This window comes from Leucopleurus acutus (assembly GCF_964270905.1).
Source record: "Leucopleurus acutus genome assembly, chromosome: 6".
Lineage (NCBI taxonomy): Eukaryota > Metazoa > Chordata > Mammalia > Artiodactyla > Delphinidae > Leucopleurus > Leucopleurus acutus.
In genome coordinates this window covers 97,003,984-97,029,798 of record NC_139149.1, presented here as the reverse complement: position 1 = coordinate 97,029,798, position 25,815 = coordinate 97,003,984, and the positions used below count along the sequence as shown (strand labels likewise).

Here is a 25,815-nt window from a genome sequence, read left to right as displayed (position 1 = left end):
TAGTGACTTTTCCCTTTAATTCTTTATAGCTGGTTGTTATGACAATGGGAAACACTATCAGATAAACCAACAATGGGAGCGCACCTACCTGGGCAGTGCCTTGGTCTGCACCTGTTATGGAGGGAGCCGGGGCTTTAACTGCGAGAGCAAGCCTGAACGTAAGTGGGGGCAGGGGGAGCCTGTCTTGTACTTAATATCTTCTCATAGATGGAGAAGTAGTGCCTGTTAATTAAAGTTAGCATTAGTAATAAAATTACATTCACCATTTCCCCAATAGAATTATTTGTCATTTCCTCTTGAAAAATGTTTAATAACTGCTTATATTTGCTTTTCACATGTTCCTTTTACCTTTAAAACAATAGAACAAATGTATCTCAAAGTAGTTCCCAGAGTCTTTTTTTGGGGTTTTACTTTCCCAAAGCCTTTGATGAAAAAAAAAAAGAAAAATGTTGTGTGTTCCTGCTTCCTCCAAAAAAAAAATGATTATAACATTTTAATTTATTAGAAAGTAATTTCAAATCTTAAACTGTAAAATTATGGGACAGAAAACACTTTGGGCAGTACATTGTGAAGTGATTTGTCCCCTGCAGTTCAACATAAAATCATTAACCACTTCAAAGTTGTCCTTCCTTTATGACCCTTGATATATTTCTTGTAAATTATGGCAACTCCTACAGAGAAGCACTGATGAGGCTAAAATGGAAATAGTAGGATTAATAACTGACAGTGCCTGGGGAGGGGCGGGAGGAGGGGCTCTTCAGACTGTTTATTTTTGGTTTGACTTTCTGAGCCAGAGAGGTGAATCCAAAGCCCTTCCTTCACAATCTAGCCGGTCCTAAGGTCAAACGTTATGGCTTTTTCCTAAGGGCCTGAGAATCCTTTCCAATGGCTATTCATTTCCAGAAAATTAGAGAACTTGTCAAAGATTGAAAACTGAGGCTTTATTAGAGCCTAGGGTAAAATTGAGATCTCCCATGTCAATTTTTTTTAAACTTTCCGTTTGCCCCTTGCTACTCATAGAATGGAAAAGTGAGTTTTCCTTTGGATGGGAGTAGTGAAAGAGAAAAGCTTTTACATATGTAAGGCTCATGTGAACTTTCCTTCTCCCCTCAGCTGAAGAGACTTGCTTTGACAAGTACACCGGGAACACTTACCGGGTGGGCGACACTTACGAGCGCCCTAAGGACTCCATGATCTGGGACTGCACCTGCATTGGGGCTGGGCGAGGGAGAATAAGCTGCACCATTGCAAGTAAGAATGGCCTTCTGTCAAGGGATGCTAAAATAGCACAATATGAATTTTTCCATTACCATCACTGTCACTTTCTGTTATCCATGACTGGATATTCCTAATTTGGGGATTACCCTAGGTGACCAGGCAGTTTTCTGTGGCCACCCGAGTGGTTCCTGTGCTTCTGGAAGATGGCTCTGAGCATAGGTGGAGTCAGTGTTTAGTCTGTGTGCATTTATGAGTGTGTGTGTGTGTGTGTGTGTGTGTGTGTGTGTGTGTGTGTGTGTACACGTGTACGTACATAACATAACCACGTGGATTTCTTGGGTTCCATTGCATTCTTAGACGAGTTGCCCATTTTACGTTATCTGGGCATCTTCAAGCCAGACTGACCATGTGGTGATCTGCAGTGATTGGGAAGATGGTCACGAAGAGTGAATTAACCATTGTGTGGTCTGCTCTTCTTGTTTGCAATGCCCAGACCTCTTGGATCTCACAGAAACAGTCTGATTTCTTTGTAACCAATAGTTTATGCCCGGGAAGCAGATCTCTCTATTCCCAGGAATAATATGGAATGATTAGCCTGATAGTGTTTCCAGGGTACTCTGGGATCTGGACTGACTCTCAGCAATTCTAGTTTAGCTAAGTCAAACTTTCCATTATGATTCATTGGGTTACCAATAGATTCTATTAACATAGCATTTAGTTTTTTTTTAATCCATCGTTGTATAAAGTCACTTGATGGCTCTGTCGAAAAGACAAATCAGTCTCTTGTGAATAAGCCCAATCAGCCTTTCCCATATTTAATGTCAGGCTTTATCCAAGTGTACTGGTAAATCTTAAGAGTCAGTGTCCCATAGCGTTTACAGTGTAGTGGACAGTTTAACCTTTGCATGTGCCCTTGTGTTAAATAGCCTAGAAAAGTACCCAGATTTCCACACTTGCTATATATACATCTATTTCTTTCCATCAAAGTGACATTTCTAGGGTGAAATAGACTCTCCACATCCTGAAAGCTGGAATGCTAGGCCTGATGTGGCTTTTTTCATTGAATTAGTCTCAGACTTAACACGCTGTGTATGTGAGAGGCCATGCCTGGCAACCTTTCTTTTCTGCTTTAGAACCCAATTTCCTGTGATCTCTCTGGGGAACCAGGATTTATGTCTCCTTTCTTTGCCATTCAAATTTTCTCTGTGGTTTCCCATTGTGCTTAAACAAGACATTTAATTGAATGACCCAAAGTGACCAGACCTGTTAGCTTTTCCCCTGTCTCTGATGGGAAAGCTGTTCTCTTACTTTGGCTAACCTAAGTGCCTGTCCTGGTTGGAACATGAGACTTTTCTTAAAAATATTTTCTAGACCACTCTCTCTAACATTGGCTTTTTATCTTGATCAGACCGCTGCCATGAAGGGGGTCAGTCCTACAAGATTGGTGACACCTGGAGGAGACCACACGAGACTGGTGGTTACATGTTGGAGTGTGTGTGTCTCGGTAACGGGAAAGGAGAATGGACCTGCAAACCCATAGGTGTGTGACTCCTGGGGATGAATGAAGGGTGGGGAGGCACAGTTAAAATATTGGGTTGAGCCAGAATCTACTTGGACAAGATATATGAATTCCAATAAAAAGGTAACAAACTGAGAATTCTATTTCAAATAATGAAATCTTATTAATCCATAGTCTTCTTAAAGGAATCGGATCAAAAAGTACCAACCATGTATAGATGTCTTAATTTTGTTTCAAAAACACAAGATAGAGTTGAAAGATTTAGGAAGAAGTCATTTGTTTTCTCTAAGATCTGATTTCAGATTTCTCCTTGGTCAAGATGACAGTTATTTAAAAGAAAAAAAAATGACCCTTTCGACATATTTCTTTATTGGAACACACTGGACAAAAACACGATATGGCGTGTGCTCTGTCATCCCCTTGGTCATTTTTTGTCAAAATAAAAATTGCTGAGTTTCTTTTTGTGTCAATCCTCAGCTGAATTCTATTGATACAAATCTAAAAGTTTTTGACTATAAATTTTATTCTGATTGTTCTCTAATTCAGAGGCTTTTATTTTTCTTTGTGTTGTCTCTGTTTTTACAGCAATCCAAATTTTAAATAGCTTTCTTGTCATTTTATTTAAGCATTAATAATTGGTCTTTCATAATTAAGGTTGGAATTTTGCATATTTACTCTCCCTCTGGATACATACATAGATCTTTTTCACTCAAAATACTGGTGTGAATAATGGTACTAGCGGAAAATATACAGTCCATGGACTTACTAGGAGAACAGAATTTCTGCCTGCCAGCTTGGCTCGAGCTTTCTTTCGCTTTGGTTACACTATGTGCTTAGTTACAGGGTGTGCCTTTCTTTTTGAACAGAGTACCACTTAAAAAATGTGGCTGGATTTTTGCTTACACAGTACAATTTAAATTACAGGGAAACTGCCCAATTCAAAATAACCCCTTTTTTTTCTGTTTTTCTTTCAAATTCCCCTACAGCTGAGAAATGTTTTGATCACGCTGCTGGGACTTCCTACGTTGTCGGGGAGACCTGGGAAAAGCCTTATCAAGGCTGGATGATGGTGGATTGTACTTGTCTGGGAGAAGGCAGTGGACGCATCACCTGTACCTCCAGAAGTATGTTTTAGATCTTTATGTTAAAGATGAGACCAGGCGTTGTGTTCTGGATTCCTAGAGAGAATTGTCATGTGATGTCACTTAGAACACATCCATTTCCACCAACGTGGTAACATTTGGATGTCAAGAAAAATTCCATAAGCAGCTTACTTTGCTTCTTCAAAGAAGACTAAATTAAAAAAAAAAAAAAAAACTTAGTTCAATAAGGTCTTAGGTTATCAGCTACTGAGGAAAAAACCTTAATATGCATTTAAATGCCAAATGTGTTGTGGACCTGAAGATTAGTTGCAAATGTTTCATCTAAAGTATCACTGAGATATTTCCTAAGTAGCAAAGAAATCGTTAAAATAACAGGCAAATGCATCTTTGGGCATGTGGGTGCTCTTGACATAGAAAGGAGCTAAAGCTCTAAAGTTTTTGGTTTCCTTCTATGTTTGAAATTTAAATAAGGTGTATTCATTGACAAAATTGATGAAAATAAAAGGTACTTACCCCATAGGTTAAAATTATGTGTCTATTCTAGGGTTAAGGACGGTGTCTCTTTAAGTTTACCAGTGCTGTGAAGAAGCTACCCTCTGGTATCTCTGCTGCTCCGTCTAAGATTGCCCTGGAGGCTTACTTGTTGCCTTAGGGGTTCAAAGCTCCTTTTGTGAAATTTCAAACCAATAGTGATTATAGAGTTTGCTGAAGCAAAACAGCCATTAACTATCGATGTTATAAACAAATTTAAAATCAAATCTAAATAATTTTGAACATATTTTATTTATCTAGCTTAAAGTACTTAGCCATCTTAACATGTTCATCATCCAAATTTGAATTCCTTGCAAGCAAAAAATTGTCTCTTCTGAAAAGTGATAACAATTCTAACCAAATAGTTCCCAGAACCTTTCAGTTCATTAAATCTTTTACATTTAAAATTTTATTATGATTCTCAGACTTCCAAGACCTTGGAGGCAATGTTTTAGCTTAAGACAAATTAGATGTTTGACTTAAATTCTTATCTATTATTTAAAACTCTTCTAATAGCAAGTTGGGAAAAGTTTCTCAAAGAAAAGTCATTTATTCCATGAAATTGTATAAGCCCCTACTTTATACAAGATGGTATAGGGATGCAAAAATGAATTGGACATTAACCCAGCTTTCAAAGAGCACTTAGTAAGTAAGTCAGAGTGATGAGAAAGGCTTATACATATTCACATTCTACAAAGCACAGTATTAAGGACTTCAAGACAAATACTGAAATAGTGCAATGGAAGTTCAGGGGAAGACATCACTTTTAGCTGAGAATTTGGGGAAGAGTGTAACCAGCAATGATATCTTTATTCAGACTTCTGCTGTGGTGGGAGATCAATGTGGGTGTGTATTTGTGTGAACTTACATTAACTAATTATTTTTTCTCTAACCCAGTGCAATGATTTTCTGATTCACAAACAAATCAAATCCTCTCTACTCACATTGTAGCATATGGGCAAAGCTGGATTATAATTGAAACAATCTATTTGCCAGATAATTGAACACATAGACGAGTAGTAATTTAGTTACAAATTATCATTTTATATTAATAATCCCACTTTTCCATCAGAGAGTTAACACCGAGCAATTCAAAAGAGGCCATTTTGTTATTGATGTTAAATAGATGTTTGTTTGTGGAGGTGGGGTGGGACCAGGGGAGAGAATAGTTTAGTTGGTAGAAGAAGTTGATAGTCCCCTGAATTGTTTTACATAACAAATGAAGAAAGAGATGCTGCTATCTTTTAACTGCTCCTTTAGGGCAGTTGGGGGAGACCCTTTGAGACCTACTTGCCTCCCTATTGTTCCTAGTTTTCTAAAGAGAGTCCCCTATGGAAAGGCAGGCTGTATACAATAATGACTATGAGAAAGCCCGGAGAGCCTGAGAAGGAAAGAGAGGGGAGACTAGAAAGCCAGAGGATGAATTTGGTCAAATGAACAATGTGAAAACAATGTAGTGAATGAAAGATTTGACTTTTACCAAATTTAATGAATTGAATGAATGAATGAAGATTTAATGAATGAAAAAAATTGTTTTGGCAGACAGAGAAGTGGAACTAGACTACATCATACAGCTCCCTTCACACTGTTTCAAATGCAATCCCATCTTTCAGAAGTTAACACCCGCGGCACCACAGCTGAATATAAACGTATCATCCACAAACAGCTCACCAAGCTTGAAACAACTCTTTTTTTTAAAAATTTTTATTAGAGTACAGGTGACTTATACAGTGTTGTGTTACTTTCAGGTATACAGCAAAGTAACATACATATACATATATCCACTCTTTTTCAGATTCTTTCCCCATATAGGTTATTATAGAATACTGAATAGAGTTCCCTGTGCTATACAGTAGGTCGTTATTAGAAACAACTCTATTCTTATTTTAGGTTTGCACTGAGCACTTGCCAAGCTCGACCTGATTTACATGTTTCAGTGTTTCCTTTCTGACACAGACAGATGCAACGATCAGGACACTAGGACATCCTATAGAATTGGGGATACCTGGCGCAAGAAGGACAATCGGGGGAACCTGCTCCAATGCATCTGCACTGGCAACGGCCGTGGCGAGTGGAAGTGTGAGAGGCACACAACCCTGCAGACCACGTCTGCCGGTGAGTCTCAGGGCCGGTGGGACCCAAATGGGGGCGCCTTGCATAAAGCATTTCTGCAAATCCATCTTTCCCTTGACATGCCATTGAAGGATGATTTGCAGTGTTTTGGCTAGTAAGCTGAGTTCATTTGCAGACTCTTAGTTGTTAAAAGTTTGTTTAATGTCAAATTTTAAACTTAAATAAAAATGAAATGAAAATGGATCTTAGGGGGAAAAAATCCATTTTAGCCCCAAGAGGTAAAACTGATGTCTAAGAAAATGCTAACCTACATGATTTATACATAAAGGTATAGATAGATAAATATATATAGATCTATAGATGTATACGCATATGGATACACACATATACATACACATTTATATGTATTTTGAATATCTAAAGTGCATTTTAATGGAAATGCAAGATTTTTGATGAGTTACATGATCACTTGATTCTTCTGCTAGGAAAAGGGGAAAAGTACATTTGTTCTTTTTCAGAATGGAATATATCTCCTTGTCCTGACATTCTCCTTTTTTTTGTAGCAGACACAGTCCTTGATGTGTGGTTTCCATGCTCCAGCAGACTTTGTTGCGTTCCATAAAATAATGCACAATCATTTTTTCCATGTATTAGCATTCACAATTTGAGAAAATCAGAGGGCGCCTAGAGATGGGAAGGAATGACACAATATCTAAGCATTTTTTAAATAAAAGAAGTTTTAATTATTTCTGGTACAAGAACAAGATCTTTGCATTGTAGCTTGTTTTGTAAGAATCTAAAGAAAGAAATAGGGGAATCAGGAGTGTGTACTTCTTTACTATTCTTGCTCTGTTTTGATCAAGTTTTCACTACACAGTGTGCTAGCGTTGTTGTTTAGTCTTTTATCAATTGGTCATCTAGCTAAAACTATTAATTACTTGTTTGGATTTTTTTTCCTTTTGATGAGTTTTCATCTTGCTGTGAGCACTTATGAAGGTGAACAAGATTAGATTTGATAATATCTTTGAGTCATTTGATTATTTTCAGTAAGATTGCTGCTAACCAAAAAAAGAAACAATTACAAAGCTCAGTCTACTGAAGTAGTTTAAATTCAAAGGGTAGTTGGGGTTAAATGCGGCAAGCACTCAATAATTGTTATCTGTTTTTATTAATATTACTAATATTATACTGTACTGGCTCCATTGTTCAAAGATGTTTGAACAACATAGGGTTAAACCAAATGGAGCCTTCTACAGGACCCTAATGCTCCTTTGCGCTGTGACTCTGCCAGGTGGGGTGCATGAATGCAGATGCCATGTTCGCCCAACATGTGTGACTTTGGGACTGCGGTCTGTGAAGTATTTGGGTTTTAGCGTTTAGCTTACGGAGAGGCTGAATTCAGTCTATCAGTCACTCTAGCTTCAGTTCTGATTCCACTCTTCCTTGGGCCTTGCCCTCGGGAGAACAAATTTCTATAAGTTTAAAGAAAAGGTCAACATATTCTGTCGTCTTACTCTGAAAGGAAAGCAGTATTAAGAGAATTGATTGGTTTTAGAAAACACCACAACAGAATTCCCAAGTAATCCTGGGGAGAAACAAACAGTGGAAGGAGGGGCAGCGAATAGAGACTCCAAGATGGCTGCCCGGGGCCTCCTCTGAGGAGCTCAGAGTTACACCAATGGCAATAGGTCTGCTGCAGAGGGGCAGGGGCTTCTCAGAACAGTATCAGGAAGAGAGATGCCCAGATAGATTGGGCGAATGGGAGATGCTAAGAGAGGAAGTGTGAGACAGACCATTCCAGGCCAAGGGAAAAGCATGAGGACAGCACAGGGTGCAGAAGGGAATGATGAGCAGCTCAGTGAGGCAAGAGATAGAGCAAGGACGGAAGTGGTCAGAAGCGAGCTGAAAGCAGGTTAGGTGTGGAGGATCGTGAAGGCATGAACTTTGAGCTCGCTGGAGTGAATAAGGAGTTGTTGAAGGTATCTGCTCTGTTGAGTGGCAGAATAAAGTTGGTGATTTAGAAATATACTCTCGGTAGCTCCAGATAAGCTAGAAGATGGAAACCCCTGGGTAAACTCTTGTGGGTTATTTCCTAGGCTGAGCGCAAAAGCCAATGCAGAAAGGGCCGGGCATTTGTTTCCAGTCCCAGCTCAGTAACAGCACAGATTGCAGAGTCATCTGTAGGGGACCTTGAAGATCCGAGAAAGCTACTGCAGAAAGTAGTTTTCTCTAAACCTGCTCTGTGCCTTGCCTTTCTTGTGCCCTTAGGCTCTGGCTCCTTCACAGACGTCCGAACGGCCATTTACCAGCCACAGCCTCACCCGCAGCCGGCTCCGTACGGTCACTGTGTCACAGACAGCGGTGTGGTTTACTCCGTGGGCATGCAGTGGCTGAAGGCACAAGGAAATAAGCAAATGCTTTGCACTTGCCTGGGCAATGGAGTCAGCTGCCAAGAGACAGGTCTGCGTCATCTTTTTAAAACAGATTTTAAAAGGCAATACATTCATTGACCAAAAAATGTAAAACAAACAAGAAAAGCTTGTAATCTTACCACCCTGTAATAACAACCAGGGTTTGGCATTTGATATATTTTCTTCCGGTCTTTTTAATCTATGTATTTTCTTTCCTGTAGTGAGTACTAAACTGCTATGTACTGTCTCTGTTTGTCTAAAATGTTGTTACAAGAGGTTACTTTCTGAATAGCTAATCCACCCCTATCTGGTACTCTAGATCTCAAAGTTCTGAAACTCTGTGACGTAAACTTCTTTCAACAACCTGATGCATCTCTTCTGCGCTCTAAAAGTGGTAGTAATTATAGCAATAATAATTGGCACATGACTTTTCCCCTAGTACAGCCTCATGTATTAATTCTTATAGCACCAACAGAGTTGTATATACACCTCCAGTATCCCTTGAGCAGCATCTTTAATTAAACCTGTAGTAATATAGCTTTGCAAATGGGAAACTGAGGCATGGTAGCAGAGGTGGTAACAAAGGATGTCAGAAGGAGAACTCGGGTGTTGCTCTACCCACAAAAAACGTGGCTTCATGAATAAGGCATTTTGACAATATTATGATCTGGTTAATACTTACAGCTGGTCATACTCAGTTTTTTTTTTTTTTTTTTTTTTTCCTTTTGAGGACACATGCTCAGTCTCAGTTAAGTATAAATAAGGAGCTACTGGTGGGAGATAAATGCTGCTGCATTTACTGAGACCCTTTTGGTTCTGATTGTAGCTATAACCCAGACTTATGGTGGCAATTCAAATGGGGAGCCTTGCGTCCTACCATTCACCTACAACGGCAGGACTTTCTACTCCTGCACCACAGAAGGGCGACAGGATGGACATCTCTGGTGCAGCACAACTTCCAATTATGAGCAAGACCAGAAATATTCTTTCTGTACAGACCATACTGGTGAGTATCCCAAGGGAAAAACAAAACAATGAGAAAACCCCATTTCTCATGCCCTATTTTTACTAGCCAGCAAGCTAGCCATTTATTTTGAGGCTACATTTGAGAAGTATCACTCTTGTGCAATCTGGACCCAAGAGACATGGAACTAACTTCGCAGCTAAAGATCCTTCCAAGTTTCCCAGTAATCTTGAGAAATGACACCAAGGGAAAAGCCCTCCAGTGCATTTGTTTTTGACACACTGGGATTGTTATGTGATTAAAGATATTTATATGGTAAAATCGGTAGACACTCCCACAGGGATGAAGAATACACAGGAGGCAGGCCTGAGTGCTTTTGCTTTTCTTTTGGTTAAAGCTATGTCAATGGTCAAAGTGACCATTTAATCTTTTTTCTTTTCTTTTTTTGTCTGGGAAAATGAGAGGGAAAATTGGATTTAAATCTGTTTGAAAGGTGAAGGTGAATAATATACTTATAAGCCCCTTACACTAAGGAGGCTTAGAACTATCTTATCAGACATCCTTTATTCTGAGACAGACTCTCTGTGAATTAGTTGCAGAAACCTGGCTCTCAGAACCTTTCTGTAGTAATTCCCCGCTGTACATTGGAAAGCTCAGTTGTAATCTTTTTCTTCCTATTTGCGGCTTGTTCTGGACAGTCTTGGTTCAAACTCGAGGTGGAAATTCCAATGGTGCCTTGTGCCACTTTCCCTTCCTGTACAACAACCAAAACTACACCGACTGTACATCCGAGGGCAGGAGGGACAACATGAAATGGTGTGGAACCACACGGAACTATGACGCTGACCAGAAGTTTGGATTCTGCCCCATGGCTGGTAAGATGAAGCCCTTGTAGACAATCATTTGTGGAATAAGACAGAAGAATAATGTCCAGTTTACTCCTATTTCACCCATTAGGACAATTTTGAGATAGCAGAAAACTTTGTGATATATGTATAATCAAATATATAGGAATTATATAATTAGTTATATGATTTTAAAATCCCATTCATATAATTTAATGTCCAAAAATATGTAAATATGATAAAAAGACTTTTTTTAAAGTCTGGAAATATGCATGTTTTCAGAGGTTTGTCTTTTGTAAAAAGCACACAACTGAGTAGCTCAAAACATTTAAGTGACTGCTCTAGTCACAGACCTTCCATATTTGCATGCCATTTTGGAATAAGCTCTATTACTTATTAAATATCAAAATCTCTGTTTTCTGACCAGTAGGGATCTTTTTTTTAAAAGGGAGGCTCTGGTTTGTGTGAATGGAGAAAGGGGAACCAATACCCTTTATTTGTTTTCAAATTTCAAGAGTCGCTAGACTACATTTGATTTTCCGATTATAGAAACAAGAACCCATGCACTGTCAAGTGTGAATATGAGGCAATGAAACATCAGAAGAAGACTACTTACACTAACTTTTATTCCTCTCATTTCAGCAAAAGAGAATGTTGGATTTAGAAGGGAAACACACGTTAGCTTACAATTCTATACCCATACACATTGTTTCCCTTTGATCTAGAATAAACTGAGACTAGAAAAAGTTATGGGACAGTAGTCAAATCCAGGCTTCTAGAACACTGCAAATCCTTTGAGTGGGTAGGCATTATTGTGGTTTACATCTCCTAACCATTCTGTAATTTTTCCGTACAACAAACCTCATCTTTGGACCATGTTTTCTCTCTTTGGTACTCAAAACTCTACACACCCACAGAGCAGCTCTGATTATTTTGAGGCACACAAGACTTCTTTCCAAGTGAGAGCTCTTAGGATCACCAAACCGGACTGATAATATTGCATACGTTTTAGTCCTGTGATCATTTATCCAGTAACACGTTTCTCATCTGTTTCCAAACAGCCCACGAGGAAATCTGTACAACCAATGAAGGGATCATGTATCGCATTGGAGACCAGTGGGACAAACAGCATGATATGGGCCACATGATGAGATGCACATGTGTTGGGAATGGTCGTGGAGAATGGACATGCGTCGCCTACTCCCAGCTCCGAGGTATGCTCGCTTGTTAATGAAAATAGTTGAGAGGACAAAGAATACAGAGAGGCAGACTTTTACATGAAAACTTGTACTTTACCAAAAGCAGGAGAAGAAATATGCAATGCCACTCCATTAGTCTACTGTGCTGGATAAGTTTTGCATGTTAGACAGCCACTTAAGAAAATCTGGCTGAGCAATTCTAAGATTCTGAAACATTCCCAGGATGTAAGTACTTAGGCTGAGCCAAAAGTATGACTTCAAAGGCTAGAACACAATCACTTGATCCTTTTAGCTTGTAGGTGTGCCGCTGGATTCTTATCTAGAAAGGATGGGGTAATTTTTGTAAAGAAAAGAGACCATGCTATTCTTTTTCTTTTTTTAACATCTGTCCCTAATACTTTATTAGTCACCTCTAAGCCTGTTCCCAGCTGTGTGGGCTCCGAGGAGGGGGGGTCACCATTCACCAGCTCTCAGCTGGGAGCTTGAGAAGGCCTTGGCCTATCTCTCTGGGGTCATGGACTGTAGAGTCTAAAGGGGCCTTTCCTGGGTCAGTATGGCGCATCCAGGTAGGGGCACAGATGGGGGCCAAGACCCCAAGCTTGCCACCGCTCTGCCAGGTTAGTTGTGTTTGGATCCAAATTTAAGGAGACAAAGCCATAGAGACCGATTTCTTTGTTCACTTAGTTTTTTTCCCCTTTGGACCCAGGTATAGGATATAAGGGTGTTGAACTATTAAAACTTTTTATTTTAGTTTTTCTATTTCTTTGATTTGAAAAGGAGGATTTAGGTAGAACTCGGAGCTAATAAATAGTCCATGTAGCCTCTGTGTTGACAGTGGCCTGAGCTTGTTCTCCTTTTATGGTGCCCAATGGGTGACACAATCCAGGACTAAAATAATTACATATGATGTTGCAGAGCTGAAAAGGACACTAGAAAGACATACAGACCAACTCCTCATTTTACAGAGGAAGGAGCTGAGTCCCAAAGAAGGAAGTAATTTTCTCAGGATCTCAGTGAGTTAGCAACAGACTTGGCCTAGTTTTTCATTAACTTTCCAGATGCCTTTTATGGTATTTATTTCCCAAATCCCAAATATCTCCCCACCCCTGCTAATCCAGAGATGAGACCATCACATCATGCTAGGCGTCCTATAAGTATGTTTAATCTCCCTTCTATTTATTGCAACAAGCAGAGACCTAAAGGTCATTATCAACCCAGCAAGAACTTTTCCGAAAGTTAAAATTTGTTGTGTATGCTTTGATTTCTAATCTTTACAAGTCTATAAGAAAGAGAATTTTTTTTTTTTTTTTTGCAAAAATTGTAGTACTGATTAAGCTTTGAAAAAAATGTTTATTCTATGCCAATAGAAGAGTTACCTTAGTGGGAGGTGTTGATAATTACGTGGAAGGAAGTGTATGCTTCGCAAAGCGTAGCTTCTTTTATTTCATCAGAGAAACTTAAAATTTCTCCACCCACCCCACTGTTTCTAAACAGATCAGTGCATCGTCGACGACATCACATACAATGTGAATGACACATTCCACAAACGTCACGAAGAGGGACACATGCTGAATTGTACCTGCTTCGGTCAGGGCAGGGGCCGGTGGAAGTGCGATCCCATTGGTAAGTAGCCTTGTGTCTCTAGCTGGATTTGGACACTGAGTATAGCTAGCAAGTTTCAGATAAGGAGAGTTATTTGATATTACTTGATTGAAGCTGGCTGTAGACTTTGATCATGGCCTGCAGAGGGCTTGGCAAAGTCTCTTCTCTAATCATGGACCAATATGTAATCTCGATAGTGGTAGTCATTTATTTTTGCTGAATTTGGTAACACATGAAGGTTTATTTTAATTGAAACAAATTTGTTTTGGGGTTCTGAATCATAAAGATAATTATTGTTGTGAAAGAGAACTTTCCTTTGCTGGACTGTGCAATAATGTGGACAAATGATTATGCCAGTAAATACCTCCCTCCAAATACTTTATTTTTCTTGGCTGCCCTTTTTAATAGATCTAAGCTAGTAGTGAAGGTTAAGCCTTAAAAGAGCTGTGTTACCAGCTTTAATGTAATCCATTAATATTCCTTTACTCAAAGAGACATGTTGCTCACCCAGAAAACAAACTGATCAGATGAGTTTGTTTGACCTGAGATTGCCAAAGCAGAGAGGCCTGAGAGGGTTTCTTAGAAGCTGCTCAGTAAGTGTTCATTAGTTGAAATTTAGTTCAATTCATTTATATATAAAATTAAGTCCTCCACATTTTGAAGAAATGTATAAAGTTATATTTTATCCTTGCTATTCAAATGGTAAATCATTTGCATTAAAATGGATAAAATATAATATCTAATTTATTTTCCTCAAATTAATATTCAGAATGTCAATATCTACTGAAATCTAAATCTTAACATTTTTATTTAGAAATGATATTCTTTTAGAAAGCTAATTACTTCTCCCAATGGGTACTTTCTGACCATTAACTGTCTAGTAAGGTAAAAGATATGAACAAAATATTTTTTAACTGCATATATTTGTAAGGGCAGTTGCAAGTTTTTATTAAAACTAAGAATATGTGCTCTAGCACACCAAATTTAAATTTGTAGCTTCAGGTCTTCAGGGCTGCTTATCTTTTACTTGTATATATTTTAGATCAATGCCAGGATTCAGAATCCCGTACCTTTTATCAAATTGGAGAATCATGGGAGAAGTTTTTGCATGGAGTCAGGTACCAGTGCTACTGCTATGGTCGTGGCATTGGGGAGTGGGGCTGCCAGCCCATACAGACCTATCCAGGTAAGTAGATCTATTACCGCAAATTGAGAACTGTCCACTGGGTTACAAAAACAGGGCAGCATCAGTGTTTGTTAACACTGATGGCTAACTTGGTGTCCCCTCCCTTTCCCATCCTTTTCTCATATCACTGTCTAATCATCAGTCGAATTTTTTACTAAAATGGTTTTCCTTTCTCCCCAATCAAGTAGAAGGAGTAGAAGGCTGTGTAAATGTGCCTGTATGTAAACTTGTTTCTTAACGTTGTAGAACATTCCATTAGGTTAAAACACGGGCTAATTTCATTTCTCATCTGTACATGAAAATAGAAACCATGAAGTGAGCGATGCTGGGAGTAAAGGTCAGGGTTTTATGTTATGGTTCTTAACAGAGAAGATGCATGGAGAAATTGCATGAAATACAACATAGGGTATGTGTCCATTTAGCATTTCATCCAGGCCCTCTCTTTGTCAAAATGTTCACCTGTTTGATCAGTTGGAGCCTGGAACAAAGTATCCTGGGTCAAGAGTTGAGTAACTTGGTCAGTTGTCTGCCCATGCAGTTCAAATACTCGAAAATGTTTATTGCTGGATTTTTTTCAGGTCACAGGACATAATGCCTAGCGGAAGGTGTTATACATTTTAGAAAAAATTTTTTAATTTAATTTTCACTGAGTGATTAATTACAATAAGATGAGTTGAATTATGAAACTCTAATTTTTAGGCATCAGTTATTTGAGCAGTTACTGAGGTCAAAGCCTCCTGAATCTCTGTTAACTTAAGACATGGGGCCTATATTCAGAAACAAAAAGAGAGATCTTCAGGACGTTGGAATCTGCCTATGACAGAAATCAAGATTCAGTTAACTAAGTCCCTTTGTAACATGATAAGAGGTTCACTGTCTAGAGAACAAGATATGAAACAACTTGGCCAAAGACAGTGTTTGCCAAGACATGGGTCCCAGCTCTGTACATGCTCCTAAGGAGATACAAGTCAAGCTTCATTCGTTATTTCCTCATCTGTAAAATGGGCAGATGGTAGCTGATTACCAACACTAACAAACAATCTGTGATCCTAGAAACCAACCACCTAGATATACCCTTTCTGAACTATGAAGAAACCTTCCTCTCCCCAATCTTCAGACACTTTCCGGGCTGCAGAAGATGATTTGGCTTTAACGGGCTCTCAGCACAGATTGACCTGGCTCTTAAATTGTATTTCATGGTAGATTTGTGTGTAGGAATCACTTAAAATAATTTTTTTGTGTAATAATTTTTAAAAATCTGATTGCAGAATTACTGTAAGTTCAGAAAGTATATAACTGAGGTGTTTTTTTCTATAATGATGCAACCAAAGGATAGAAACTTCTAAAGAAATGCTCTTAACGTCTGCGTTTATGGTTGTTATTGGTGTGGTGTGGCAATCTTGAAAGTGATTTCCTTCTTTTTTTTTTTTTTTTTTTTTTGCGGTACACGGGCCTCTCACTGTTGTGGCCTCTCCCGTTGCGGAGCACAGGCTCCGGACGCGCAGGCTCAGCGGCCATGGGTCACAGGCCCAGCCGCTCTGTGGCATGTGGGATCTTCCCAGACCGGGTCACGAACCCGTGTCCCCTGCATCGGCAGGCAGACTCTCAGTCAATGCGCCACCAGGGAAGCCCGTGATTTCCTTCTTAGTGAATTGGAGAGAACTTTTTTCTCTCTCTCTTTTAAAGTAAGCCTGTTCACGTAGCAGCTTGCGGGAAGCCTTTAGGTGGACATGCCAGAGATGAAATCTAGATGGGAGGGAATCTTCCTGTGTTGGAGTTTCATGTGTTGACCTTGTTCCTACTCTTTAAAAAGGGTAACAGTAGAGCGCATTGAGCATAGAGGAGATTTAGGGGAGAGGAGATTGGCCTCGGTACGCAGTCTGGGTCTTATCTGTGTGTTTGGTTTGCTCAGTGGTTCCTTCCTGGCTTCTGGGGCTTTCAGAGTGTGGGAAGGATAATGGAACAACACATTACCGGTAGGTTGTCTCTGAGCCTTGCCCTGTTTGTTCCTCCAACAGAGGACTCGGTAGAGATGTTCAAACTAACAGAAGATAAGAGGCTTTCGGTTTGTCGATAAACAACCAGGAAAGCACAGATCTCAGCAAAATAAATAAAGAAAAAAGGGCTGAGTTGCAAACTCATAAATGTTTAACTTCTCCGGGGTCACCATTACTGGGAATTATTCATTTGGGCCTTATTTCAAACTGTTTTTAAAAGTATAGACATTGTATCATATCTCTCTACTTAACTATTTTATTGTCAGTCTGATCATATTGAATAAGAGAGGGAGTAAAATTTTCCCAGCGGTGAGTCATTGCTCAGTTAATTGAAAAAGTTTTACCAATTAACCAATATCAAAAGGATTATCAAAATTTTAAATCTAAATAATGTAAATGATGTCAAAATTTTCAGATTTCTTATCTTCAAATCATATGTAGCAAAAACAGAATAGAGTGATAGCTGGAATTTAATTGACCTTACAAATAATGGACAGCTTCTTTTCTTTCTGGACAAAAATGTGCTACATGCAAGACATCCCATTACTGTTTAATGCAGTTCCCTTAAAGGTGAGCTATGGCACAAGCCCGAAATTGAAAACATAGGATTTCAAACCAGCCCTTGAAATTTGAGAAAGAAAACTTCTGTTGTTTTGCTCCATCACTGAGTAAAAACCACTGCTCCTGTTTCTTTTCCTTCCCTTCTCCTTTACTCTCCTCATCCTGTGGACATAGCAGCAAGATTAAGCTTAACGGTAGGCAGTAAAAGTCATTTGTGTTATCCTTCTAAAACTTAATCTTGATAGACATTTAACCATCATAATTTTTTTAAAGACTATTTTTTAAGAGCAGTTTTACATTCACAGCAAGGTTGAAAGGAAGGTACAGAGATTTCCCGTGTTCCCCCTGCCCCAACACACGCACAACTTCCCCTAATTCAACATCCCCACCAGAGTGGTACATTTGTTACAATCGAGAACCTACATTGACACTTTATCACCCAAAGTCCATGGTTTGCATTAGGGATGACTCTTGGTGCTGTACATTCACGGCATCATAAACTGTTTCCCCTCAAAATCATGGTTGCTAAATTAAACAAAATACATATCAGTTGTCTCTCAACATGAGGAAACTATGGTAGGGTTTCTTTAAAGGATCAATATTTAAACAACGTTATACCAATTATTGTAAGTAATTTAAGGATGTGATATTCCTATATTTACTGGTATGTATGGGAGTACTTTAAATAATCACATTTCTAAAATTTTGTCTCAGTGTTTATTTTTAAAAACTTATTTACATTCATAAGGATCTTCAAAAGGGGTGATTTAAAGAGGGTCACGCGGGCTTCCCTGGTGGCGCAGTGGTTGAGAGTCCACCTGCTGATGCAGGGGACGCGGGTTCGTGCCCCGGTCCGGGAGGATCCCACATGCCGCGGAGCGGCTGAGCCCGTGAGCCATGGCCGCTGGGCCTGCGTGTCCGGAACCTGTGCTCCGCAGCGGGAGGGGCCGCAACAGTGAGAGGTCCAAGTACCACAAAAAAAAAAAAAAAGAAAGAGGGTCATGCAACTGACTTCTGCCAATTAATTAAAACAAACACCCTGCCATGTTCTGTGAAATATATACCACTTTAGAATTAAAAATTGAGAATTTTATATATTAATTTTGGTTTTCATATAGCTTACAAATATGTGCATTAGATGAAATTAAGATTCAAAGAATGTTTGTTAGTCTTCAGCCAACTTTGAATTATTCTCAGTGTGGAAGTGAGTATATTATTCTAGAACTTTTGAGTCTACCTAGATACACAAGTTGTATATTTGTTCTGCTAGAAAAATCTTTGTTCTCAAAGAGAATTTAATAGCAAAAATAATAATTAAGTTTGAAAATCAATATTTTTTTCTATGACGTTACAGAAAATTTAAAACTGCTTATGATCTGCTGAACTGCTTTATTAAACGTGCAAAGTTTTGCTCTGTTTGACAATGGCAGTTAGAAATTCTTGGAAAGGTTATTATAAGGAACTTTATTTTTATTTCTAAGTTGAACATTGATTGACATCATTAAAAAACAGCGTTTAGGGAAAAGATAGTGTTCTGTTCTGCAAGCGTAAATTTTCCATCTATTTCATTATTATCCTAAATGGAGTCTACCCTATTAAGAAATTGATTCCACTTCTCTTATTTTGCCTTTTTTAAAAAAAAATTATTTGTTTTATTTATTTATTTATGGCTGCATTTGGTCTTCGTTGCTGCTCGCAGGCTTTCTCTAGTTGTGGCGAGCGGGGACCACTCTTCATTTGCGGTGCTCGGGCTTCTCATTGCAGTGGCTTGTTTTGTCGCAGAGCACGGGCTCTAGGCGCGCGAGCTTCAGTAGTTGTGGCATGCGGGCTCAGTAGTTGTGGCGCACAGGCTTAGTTGCTCCGCGGCATGTGGGATCTTCCTAGACCAGGTCTCAAACCCGTGTCTCCTGCATTGGCAGGCAGATTCTTAACCACTGCGCCACAAGGGAAGCCCTGCCTTTTTTAGAAAAACAAAAGAAACAAACCGCACTTTAAATTTTGTTGGTAATAGTTATACACATTAAGATGTGGAAATATTGAATTTAGTATATACCACAAAATGTCATTTTGTTGATAAGTATTTTTGAAAAAATATGTTTGATCTCTTAATAATTTGACCAATCAATGGAATGATTTTAGAGTAAACTTCCTGAACAAAAATAAAACTAAAACTTTTCTCCAAACTGATAGGATGCTTACACTGATGGGATGAGAAATAAAAACTGAGTCTTTAATTATTACCTTTGTCTGTTTGTCTAAGATTCTACCCCATTTAGAAATGTGTTTGTTTTACATCATGTCATATGGCCTTTGGAATGTTTTTTCCTTCTTGATGGTAGATTTGTTCTTGATGAAAGGCTCCACAAACTAGAATTTCCTCAAAGAAGTTTAGTGTAATAAGTAAATGGAATTTGTATTCTGTATTACATTATTTGTGTTAGGGTAGTTCCACAATTTTCTCACAATTCTTTGAAAATGGAAAAGAAAGCAAACTAAGTGGCATTTAAAAAAATCATTTTATTTGCTTATAAACAAGTTCTATTTGCATTTCTCACATGAAGGACAATAATTTATCTACTAAAAAAGGATTTGTCTCAGAGAACAGACTTGTGGTTGCCAAGGGGAAGGGGAGTGGGGGAGGGATGGAGCAGGAGTTTGGGGTTAGCAGATGCAAACTATTATATATAGAATGCATAAACAACAAGGTCCTACTGTATAGCACAGGGAACTGTATTCAATGTCCTGTGATAAAACATAGTGGACAAGAATATAAAAAAGAATATATATGTATGTATAACTGAATCACTTTGCTGTACAGCAGAAATTAACACAACATTGTAAATCAACTATACTTCAATTAAAAAATATGGATTTGTCTCATTGATTTCCAGTGTCAATGTGTAAAAAATTAATCTCAGATAATTTTTATTGTGCTCCCATTTATGGATAAGCAAAACTGTCTTTGATTATGGCCATCCATGTGCACTAAATTTTAAGTTGAAGTGAGGGAATACTCAAGGTCACCAAATCTCACATTTTCATTTTCAGGTTCAACTGGTCCTGTCCAAGTAATAATCACTGAAACCCCCAGTCAGCCCAACTCTCACCCCATCCAATGGAATGCACCAGAACCATCTCACATTTCCAAGTACATTCTCAGATGGAAGCCTGTGAGTATCCTACTTGGAAACCTTGGACATTGTGGCTCTTGAAATTAACAGATTCTGAGAATGTTTTCCAGCTTTTGAGCCAATAGATCTGATGAACTCTATTCACATTGTATTTGTTTAGCGACCAAACAATATGTGGTCAATCTAATTGACATATTGATTTAGCTTTTTCTGGTACTTTAAACCAACTAACTCCTCATGTTAGAAAGGTCTTCTTTGCGAAGACTTCAAAATGATAAGGCTTAAAATTACTCTTATCTAGTATGGAAAGAGAATATAAAGTTTTTCAATGTCTTGCAACTCCATCAAAGGGAAAAAAAAATTACTGGCATCATTTTCCATGATTTGAAAAACAAAAAAGCTAAATTAATATCTTTCTTTTTTGGTTCACTTTTTAAATGATCATTTCTTTTCTTTTTCTTTCTTTTTTTTTTTTGGCTTCACCACACAGCTTGCGGGATTGTAGTTCCCTGACCAGGGACTGAACCCCGGACATGGCAGTGAAAGCGCCAAGTGCTAAACAATAGACCGCCAGGGAATTTCCATGATCATTTCTTAAACCTAACTTTCTATCCTATGAAGTTATTTTGATAGAAGGGAGAGAGATGATGCGGGGGAAGTACAGATGAGGGATAGTTAGTGTATTTAATGAGTGACCTTGTTATTTCCTAATAATCATCTAGAAATTGAAGAAATCACACTAAGGAGGATATTGGTCTATTAAATTTTAGTTTCTCTTACCCTCTCAAACCCACCCTGCTATCTTTCCAAAATGTATGACTCATAATTTGAGAAACACTATTTTAAACACAGGAGAAAAATGCCCACTTTTAATCACAGCTATTGGTTTCTAGGAACTAAAAGCAAAACAAAACAAAATATCTGACCAACTCACGCAGTTGTATTAAATTCTTTTTGAAAAATTCAAGCTGTTGAAATCATTCTTTTTCTTCTCTTACCCTCTTTTGTTAATGTCCGCAGTATATGGAGTAGCTGTTTGCAGAGCTGTGTGTCCAATGATGTTAATCGATGGAATCGATATATTTCCTCTCCAACACTTTATTGTCTCTCATTTTGTCATATAATCACCAGTTTTATTTACTTTAAACTTAACTCTGAAGTATTATGTGAGACCACAGTAATAAGGGATACACATAGGTATACAAAGTATATTAAGTTGGAAAGTCTTCAAAGAGTGGAGGTTATTAATTTCTTTGAAATTTTTAACAATTTCAGGATTTTCCTTAATGTTTGTCACCTGAGAGTTTATTCTTGAGTATTTTCTTCTGATAGCAAACCAACAAAGTTCACATTGCATGAAAGGCTTATTGTTGAATCTGAGCTAATTATAATGACTAATTTAATGTTTTCACAACATATTTAAATTTAAAGAGTACTAGGATCACTTTCATTTATTTCAAAAATATAAAGGGACACTTGAGTGTTTGAATTATTGAGGAACTGGTTGATTGGATAATTTTTTTTAAATCACTGGGTATTAAAAATGTATTTTGACTTATATTAGTTTGGAATCTACACTTAAAAGGATCTTAACTTGTTTGAAGTAAGGATGTTTCTTTTCTCCACATTTTAATGCAAAGAATTTTGTGCCATGATAGATTAATGAAGTTGGACAGGATGTGAAAGTATAAACTGGAGACAAAGATTAAGTAAACTGAGATCGCATTCTTCTGCAGATCGCATTCTTTTGCCCAAAGTTGGCTAACCACTTATGAGGGGTGGTTTATATCCAAGAATGAGTCATAAAACCAGAGCAGTTAAACGTTGTATGTGATTGTCCCAGGCACTGAGTCATGAAGGAATGTTACGCCTTTGACTGCTCTGCAAGAAACTTGGTTTGTAGCCCACCAAGTGAAAGATAGAATATATGTCCTTTTCCCACTGCAGAGAGGAATGTATCTCTGTTCGTCATAGAAATTTAAAAGTTGGGAAAGACAAAACTTGGGGTCTACATATTATGTTGCTGATATTAAATTGAATAATTAATCTGGCAAAAAGGAAGGTGCCCAGGACCTCCCACTGTGTAATCTTGGCCATGTCACATAATTCTGTTTCTTCACCTACAAAATCACGGTGATAATACCAGTAACTTGGAGGATGGGGGAGATGAAGATTAAATGAGAGTATGCAAGGAAAGCAGCACAGAGCATGGCACGTAGTAAGCGATCAGTAAATATTAGCTTTAATAATCATTATTATTAATGTCAACAAATTCTGCTACAGGTTTCTATTCCGATTCCAATTTTCCATGATTTTCCTCCAAAATGGAGCTGTATAGACCCCTCATTCTTCTTTGAAGAATACTCCACATCATCTCTGAGTGTTCATCTTTGTGAACACTTGTGTGATTTTATTTTTTTTTAACTTAAATTTTTAGAAAAATTCTCCAGACCGTTGGAAGGAAGCCACCATTCCGGGCCACTTAAACTCCTACACCATCAAAGGCCTGAGGCCAGGTGTGGTATACGAGGGCCAGCTCATCAGCGTCCAGCACTACGGCCAAAGAGAGATGACGCGCTTCGACTTCACCACCACCAGCACAAGCCCAGTGGTGACCAGTACGTACCCCAGCCGCCAGCCCATCTGTGTCCGCATTTCTCGGACCTGGGCTCCCCGCAGGAAGTGCCTTCCATCTCGATTCATATTATTCCATGGATGGCACCCACATTTTTTAAAACCTGATAATCTACAGACGATGCTAGTAAATTTCCTCCATGGCTGAAGGCTCTCTCCCCTCTTTCTATGACTCTAGGCAACACCGTGACGGGAGAGACAACACCCTTTTCTCCTGTTGTGGCCACCTCCGAATCCGTGACTGAAATCACAGCCAGCAGCTTCGTGGTCTCCTGGGTCTCGGCTTCCGACACTGTGTCCGGATTCCGGGTGGAGTATGAGCTGAGTGAAGAGGGAGATGAACCGCAGTACCTGGGTGAGCTCAACGTGTTGACGACCAGCTGCTTGGGGAAACCCTGCTTGGGGTGGGGCTGGGGGCATCCACGCAGGTGGCCCGGGAAGTTCGGAAGTAGTTGACAGCTCACACTGCACAAACGGCCCTCCAGTGTGAGTCTGGAAAATAACTGATCCTTTTTAGAACCGAGCTGGATTTTTCCTGAGCCACGCTCACTTTCCCGGTCCCTGATGGGAGCTGTGTTATGCGTTAGGCTGGGCACAGGTCCACAAAACAAAAGTGTGTTCTTCCTGGAAGTAATTGCCAACATGAGGACTGCAGTGGAGAAAACGTTAGCTTTGGGAGAGGCACAATACCCTCATTCATGCTTTTCAGATTCTCATGTTTAGGGGACTTTTAAAAACTTTATCATGGAGAAATAAATATACATACTGAAAAGTACACAGATCATAAACGTAGAGCTCAGTGAATTTTTATAAAGTGAACACACTGTGTGACTAGGACCCAGATCAAGGAAAAGAACATCCCTCCTACCCCACTCCCCCTCATCCCCCACCTATAACCACTACGGGGACTTCTAACTACAGGGGACTATGTTTACAAATCTGGGGGTGGATTAAAATTATACATCCTTAGAGAAAATATTTGGGGAAAGGGGGAAAAAAAGAAAAATTATCCCATAGTGCATTGATAATTATTGACTATCCATAGCACATTTCCTTCTAGTTTTCACTCACCACCCCCCACCCCCCCATGAATACGTAGTTTTAAAAATATCCTTCTCATAGGTTATGGAGTCATTAGAGGGATTGGTACACTCTGATAGTAACCTTTCCCTTTTATTTCAAAGATCTTCCCAGCACAGCCACTTCTGTGAACATCCCTGACCTGCTTCCTGGCCGAAAATACATTGTGAACGTCTATCAGATATCCGAAGAAGGAGAACAGAGTTTGATCCTGTCTACCTCACAGACAACAGGTACACGTGTACTGTGTGGTGTGAAAAGATTTTTTTTTTCTGTGAAACAGACCTATAGCAATATTTCCTGACTGTTTTTCTCATTTCTTCCTTTCTTTGTTAGCACCTGATGCCCCTCCTGACCCTACCGTGGACCAGGTTGATGACACCTCGATTGTCGTTCGCTGGAGCAGACCCCAGGCGCCCATCACAGGTCAGCTTAGCTGCCTCTTCTTGGCTCCCATGTTAATCTTGATGCCATAAAAGGTGAGGGAGAGAATTCTGAGCTATGAGCAGGCAAATCACTTAAATCTCCTATGTAATTATTGGACCAGGGTGGAGATGTGTGTGTGTGTGTGTGTGTGTGTGTGTGTGTGTGAGAGAGAGAGAGAGAGAGAGAGAGAGAGATTGTCTTACAGCCTTACTTTCTTATGGATCATTTCCTCTTAAATCTGTTTTATTGACCTCCTTCACACACAAAACACACCCACACACAATCACACACATAAACCTCTAAAGCCAGCTCATGGACTTATTACACCAGGTATTCCTGTGGTAGAAGAGGGGTAATTTTTCTGAAAACCTCACTCTAAGACTTATTCTTAAAGAGGCAGCCAAGCTGCCTTCTTAGCTCATTAGGTGACTCAGCTGTCTCTGATGTTCCTAAAAGACACAGACGTGCTAGACAACTCTGTGCTCAGAGTGGTTCCTTAATTGCTTCCTTCATCCAGGGCTCGAAGAAAAGAAATCGGTTTAACATGAATATTTTCACCCTCTGGCTTCTCTAATAGACATTTATTAAGGATCTCGTGTCTTCAAGGATGATATTTAATATTAAAAAGTTTTGCATGACTTCTTATTTTATCTTTGGACTGAATAGTCCTTATAAGAAGTAGCACTATTGAGCAAGTCAAAAAGAATCACTCATTCTGAACTAATCCAGCAAGATGCTAAGGGCTGTTAGGAAAGGGGGCCTTTTGAAACCTCTGTTTCATCAGTGTATCGTACTTTTTTCTCCTGAATCTGCAGGATACAGAATTGTCTATTCCCCATCAGTAGAGGGTAGTAGCACAGAACTCAACCTTCCTGAAACTGCCAACTCTGTCACTCTCAGTGACTTGCAGCCTGGTGTTCAGTATAACATCACTATCTACGCTGTGGAAGAAAATCAAGAGAGTACTCCTGTCTTCATCCAACAAGAAACCACTGGCGTCCCACGTTCAGGTAACCTGACGATGCTTCCTGTAGTATCTTATTTCTTAAGGCTGAAGAAAGTAACATCTTTAACCTCCTTTTTGCTGGAGGAACAAAACCAACCTTGGCTTGTGTTCATTCCGTGAGCCTGCTGGGGACGACGGGACGTATAAGATGAAAGAATAATTGCATCTGTGGGAGGGTTGCTTTGTCTCTGTCAACAGTTCTTTTATGCAAGTATATCGTTGAACTTACGAAATTTAGCTGAAATGTCTTCACTATAAAGTAACTTATCAAAACTGGCTATTGGCCTTCCTGATTAAAACCTGACAGCATAAAGTCTTCATATTTTTCC

At 39.0% G+C, this 25,815-nt stretch overlaps 1 protein-coding gene across 7 annotated transcripts in view; it reads left to right on the top strand.

Annotated features, from left to right (window-relative positions):
• Nucleotides 1-25,815, top strand: part of FN1 (fibronectin 1) — a 69,591-nt gene that overhangs the window by 1,263 nt on the left and 42,513 nt on the right. For all 7 annotated transcript variants that reach the window (XM_082841871.1, XM_082841876.1, XM_082841874.1 and 4 more), the window contains exons 2-18: nucleotides 30-158; nucleotides 1,114-1,251; nucleotides 2,627-2,758; nucleotides 3,724-3,861; nucleotides 6,328-6,486; nucleotides 8,713-8,904; nucleotides 9,682-9,861; nucleotides 10,518-10,694; nucleotides 11,726-11,878; nucleotides 13,358-13,486; nucleotides 14,508-14,651; nucleotides 20,258-20,379; nucleotides 22,778-22,958; nucleotides 23,153-23,329; nucleotides 24,159-24,287; nucleotides 24,391-24,480; nucleotides 25,296-25,490. In XM_082841871.1, coding sequence (XP_082697997.1) covers nucleotides 30-158; nucleotides 1,114-1,251; nucleotides 2,627-2,758; nucleotides 3,724-3,861; nucleotides 6,328-6,486; nucleotides 8,713-8,904; nucleotides 9,682-9,861; nucleotides 10,518-10,694; nucleotides 11,726-11,878; nucleotides 13,358-13,486; nucleotides 14,508-14,651; nucleotides 20,258-20,379; nucleotides 22,778-22,958; nucleotides 23,153-23,329; nucleotides 24,159-24,287; nucleotides 24,391-24,480; nucleotides 25,296-25,490 — 2,565 coding nt within the window. The remainder of the gene's footprint in view (nucleotides 1-29; nucleotides 159-1,113; nucleotides 1,252-2,626; nucleotides 2,759-3,723; nucleotides 3,862-6,327; nucleotides 6,487-8,712; nucleotides 8,905-9,681; nucleotides 9,862-10,517; nucleotides 10,695-11,725; nucleotides 11,879-13,357; nucleotides 13,487-14,507; nucleotides 14,652-20,257; nucleotides 20,380-22,777; nucleotides 22,959-23,152; nucleotides 23,330-24,158; nucleotides 24,288-24,390; nucleotides 24,481-25,295; nucleotides 25,491-25,815) is intronic.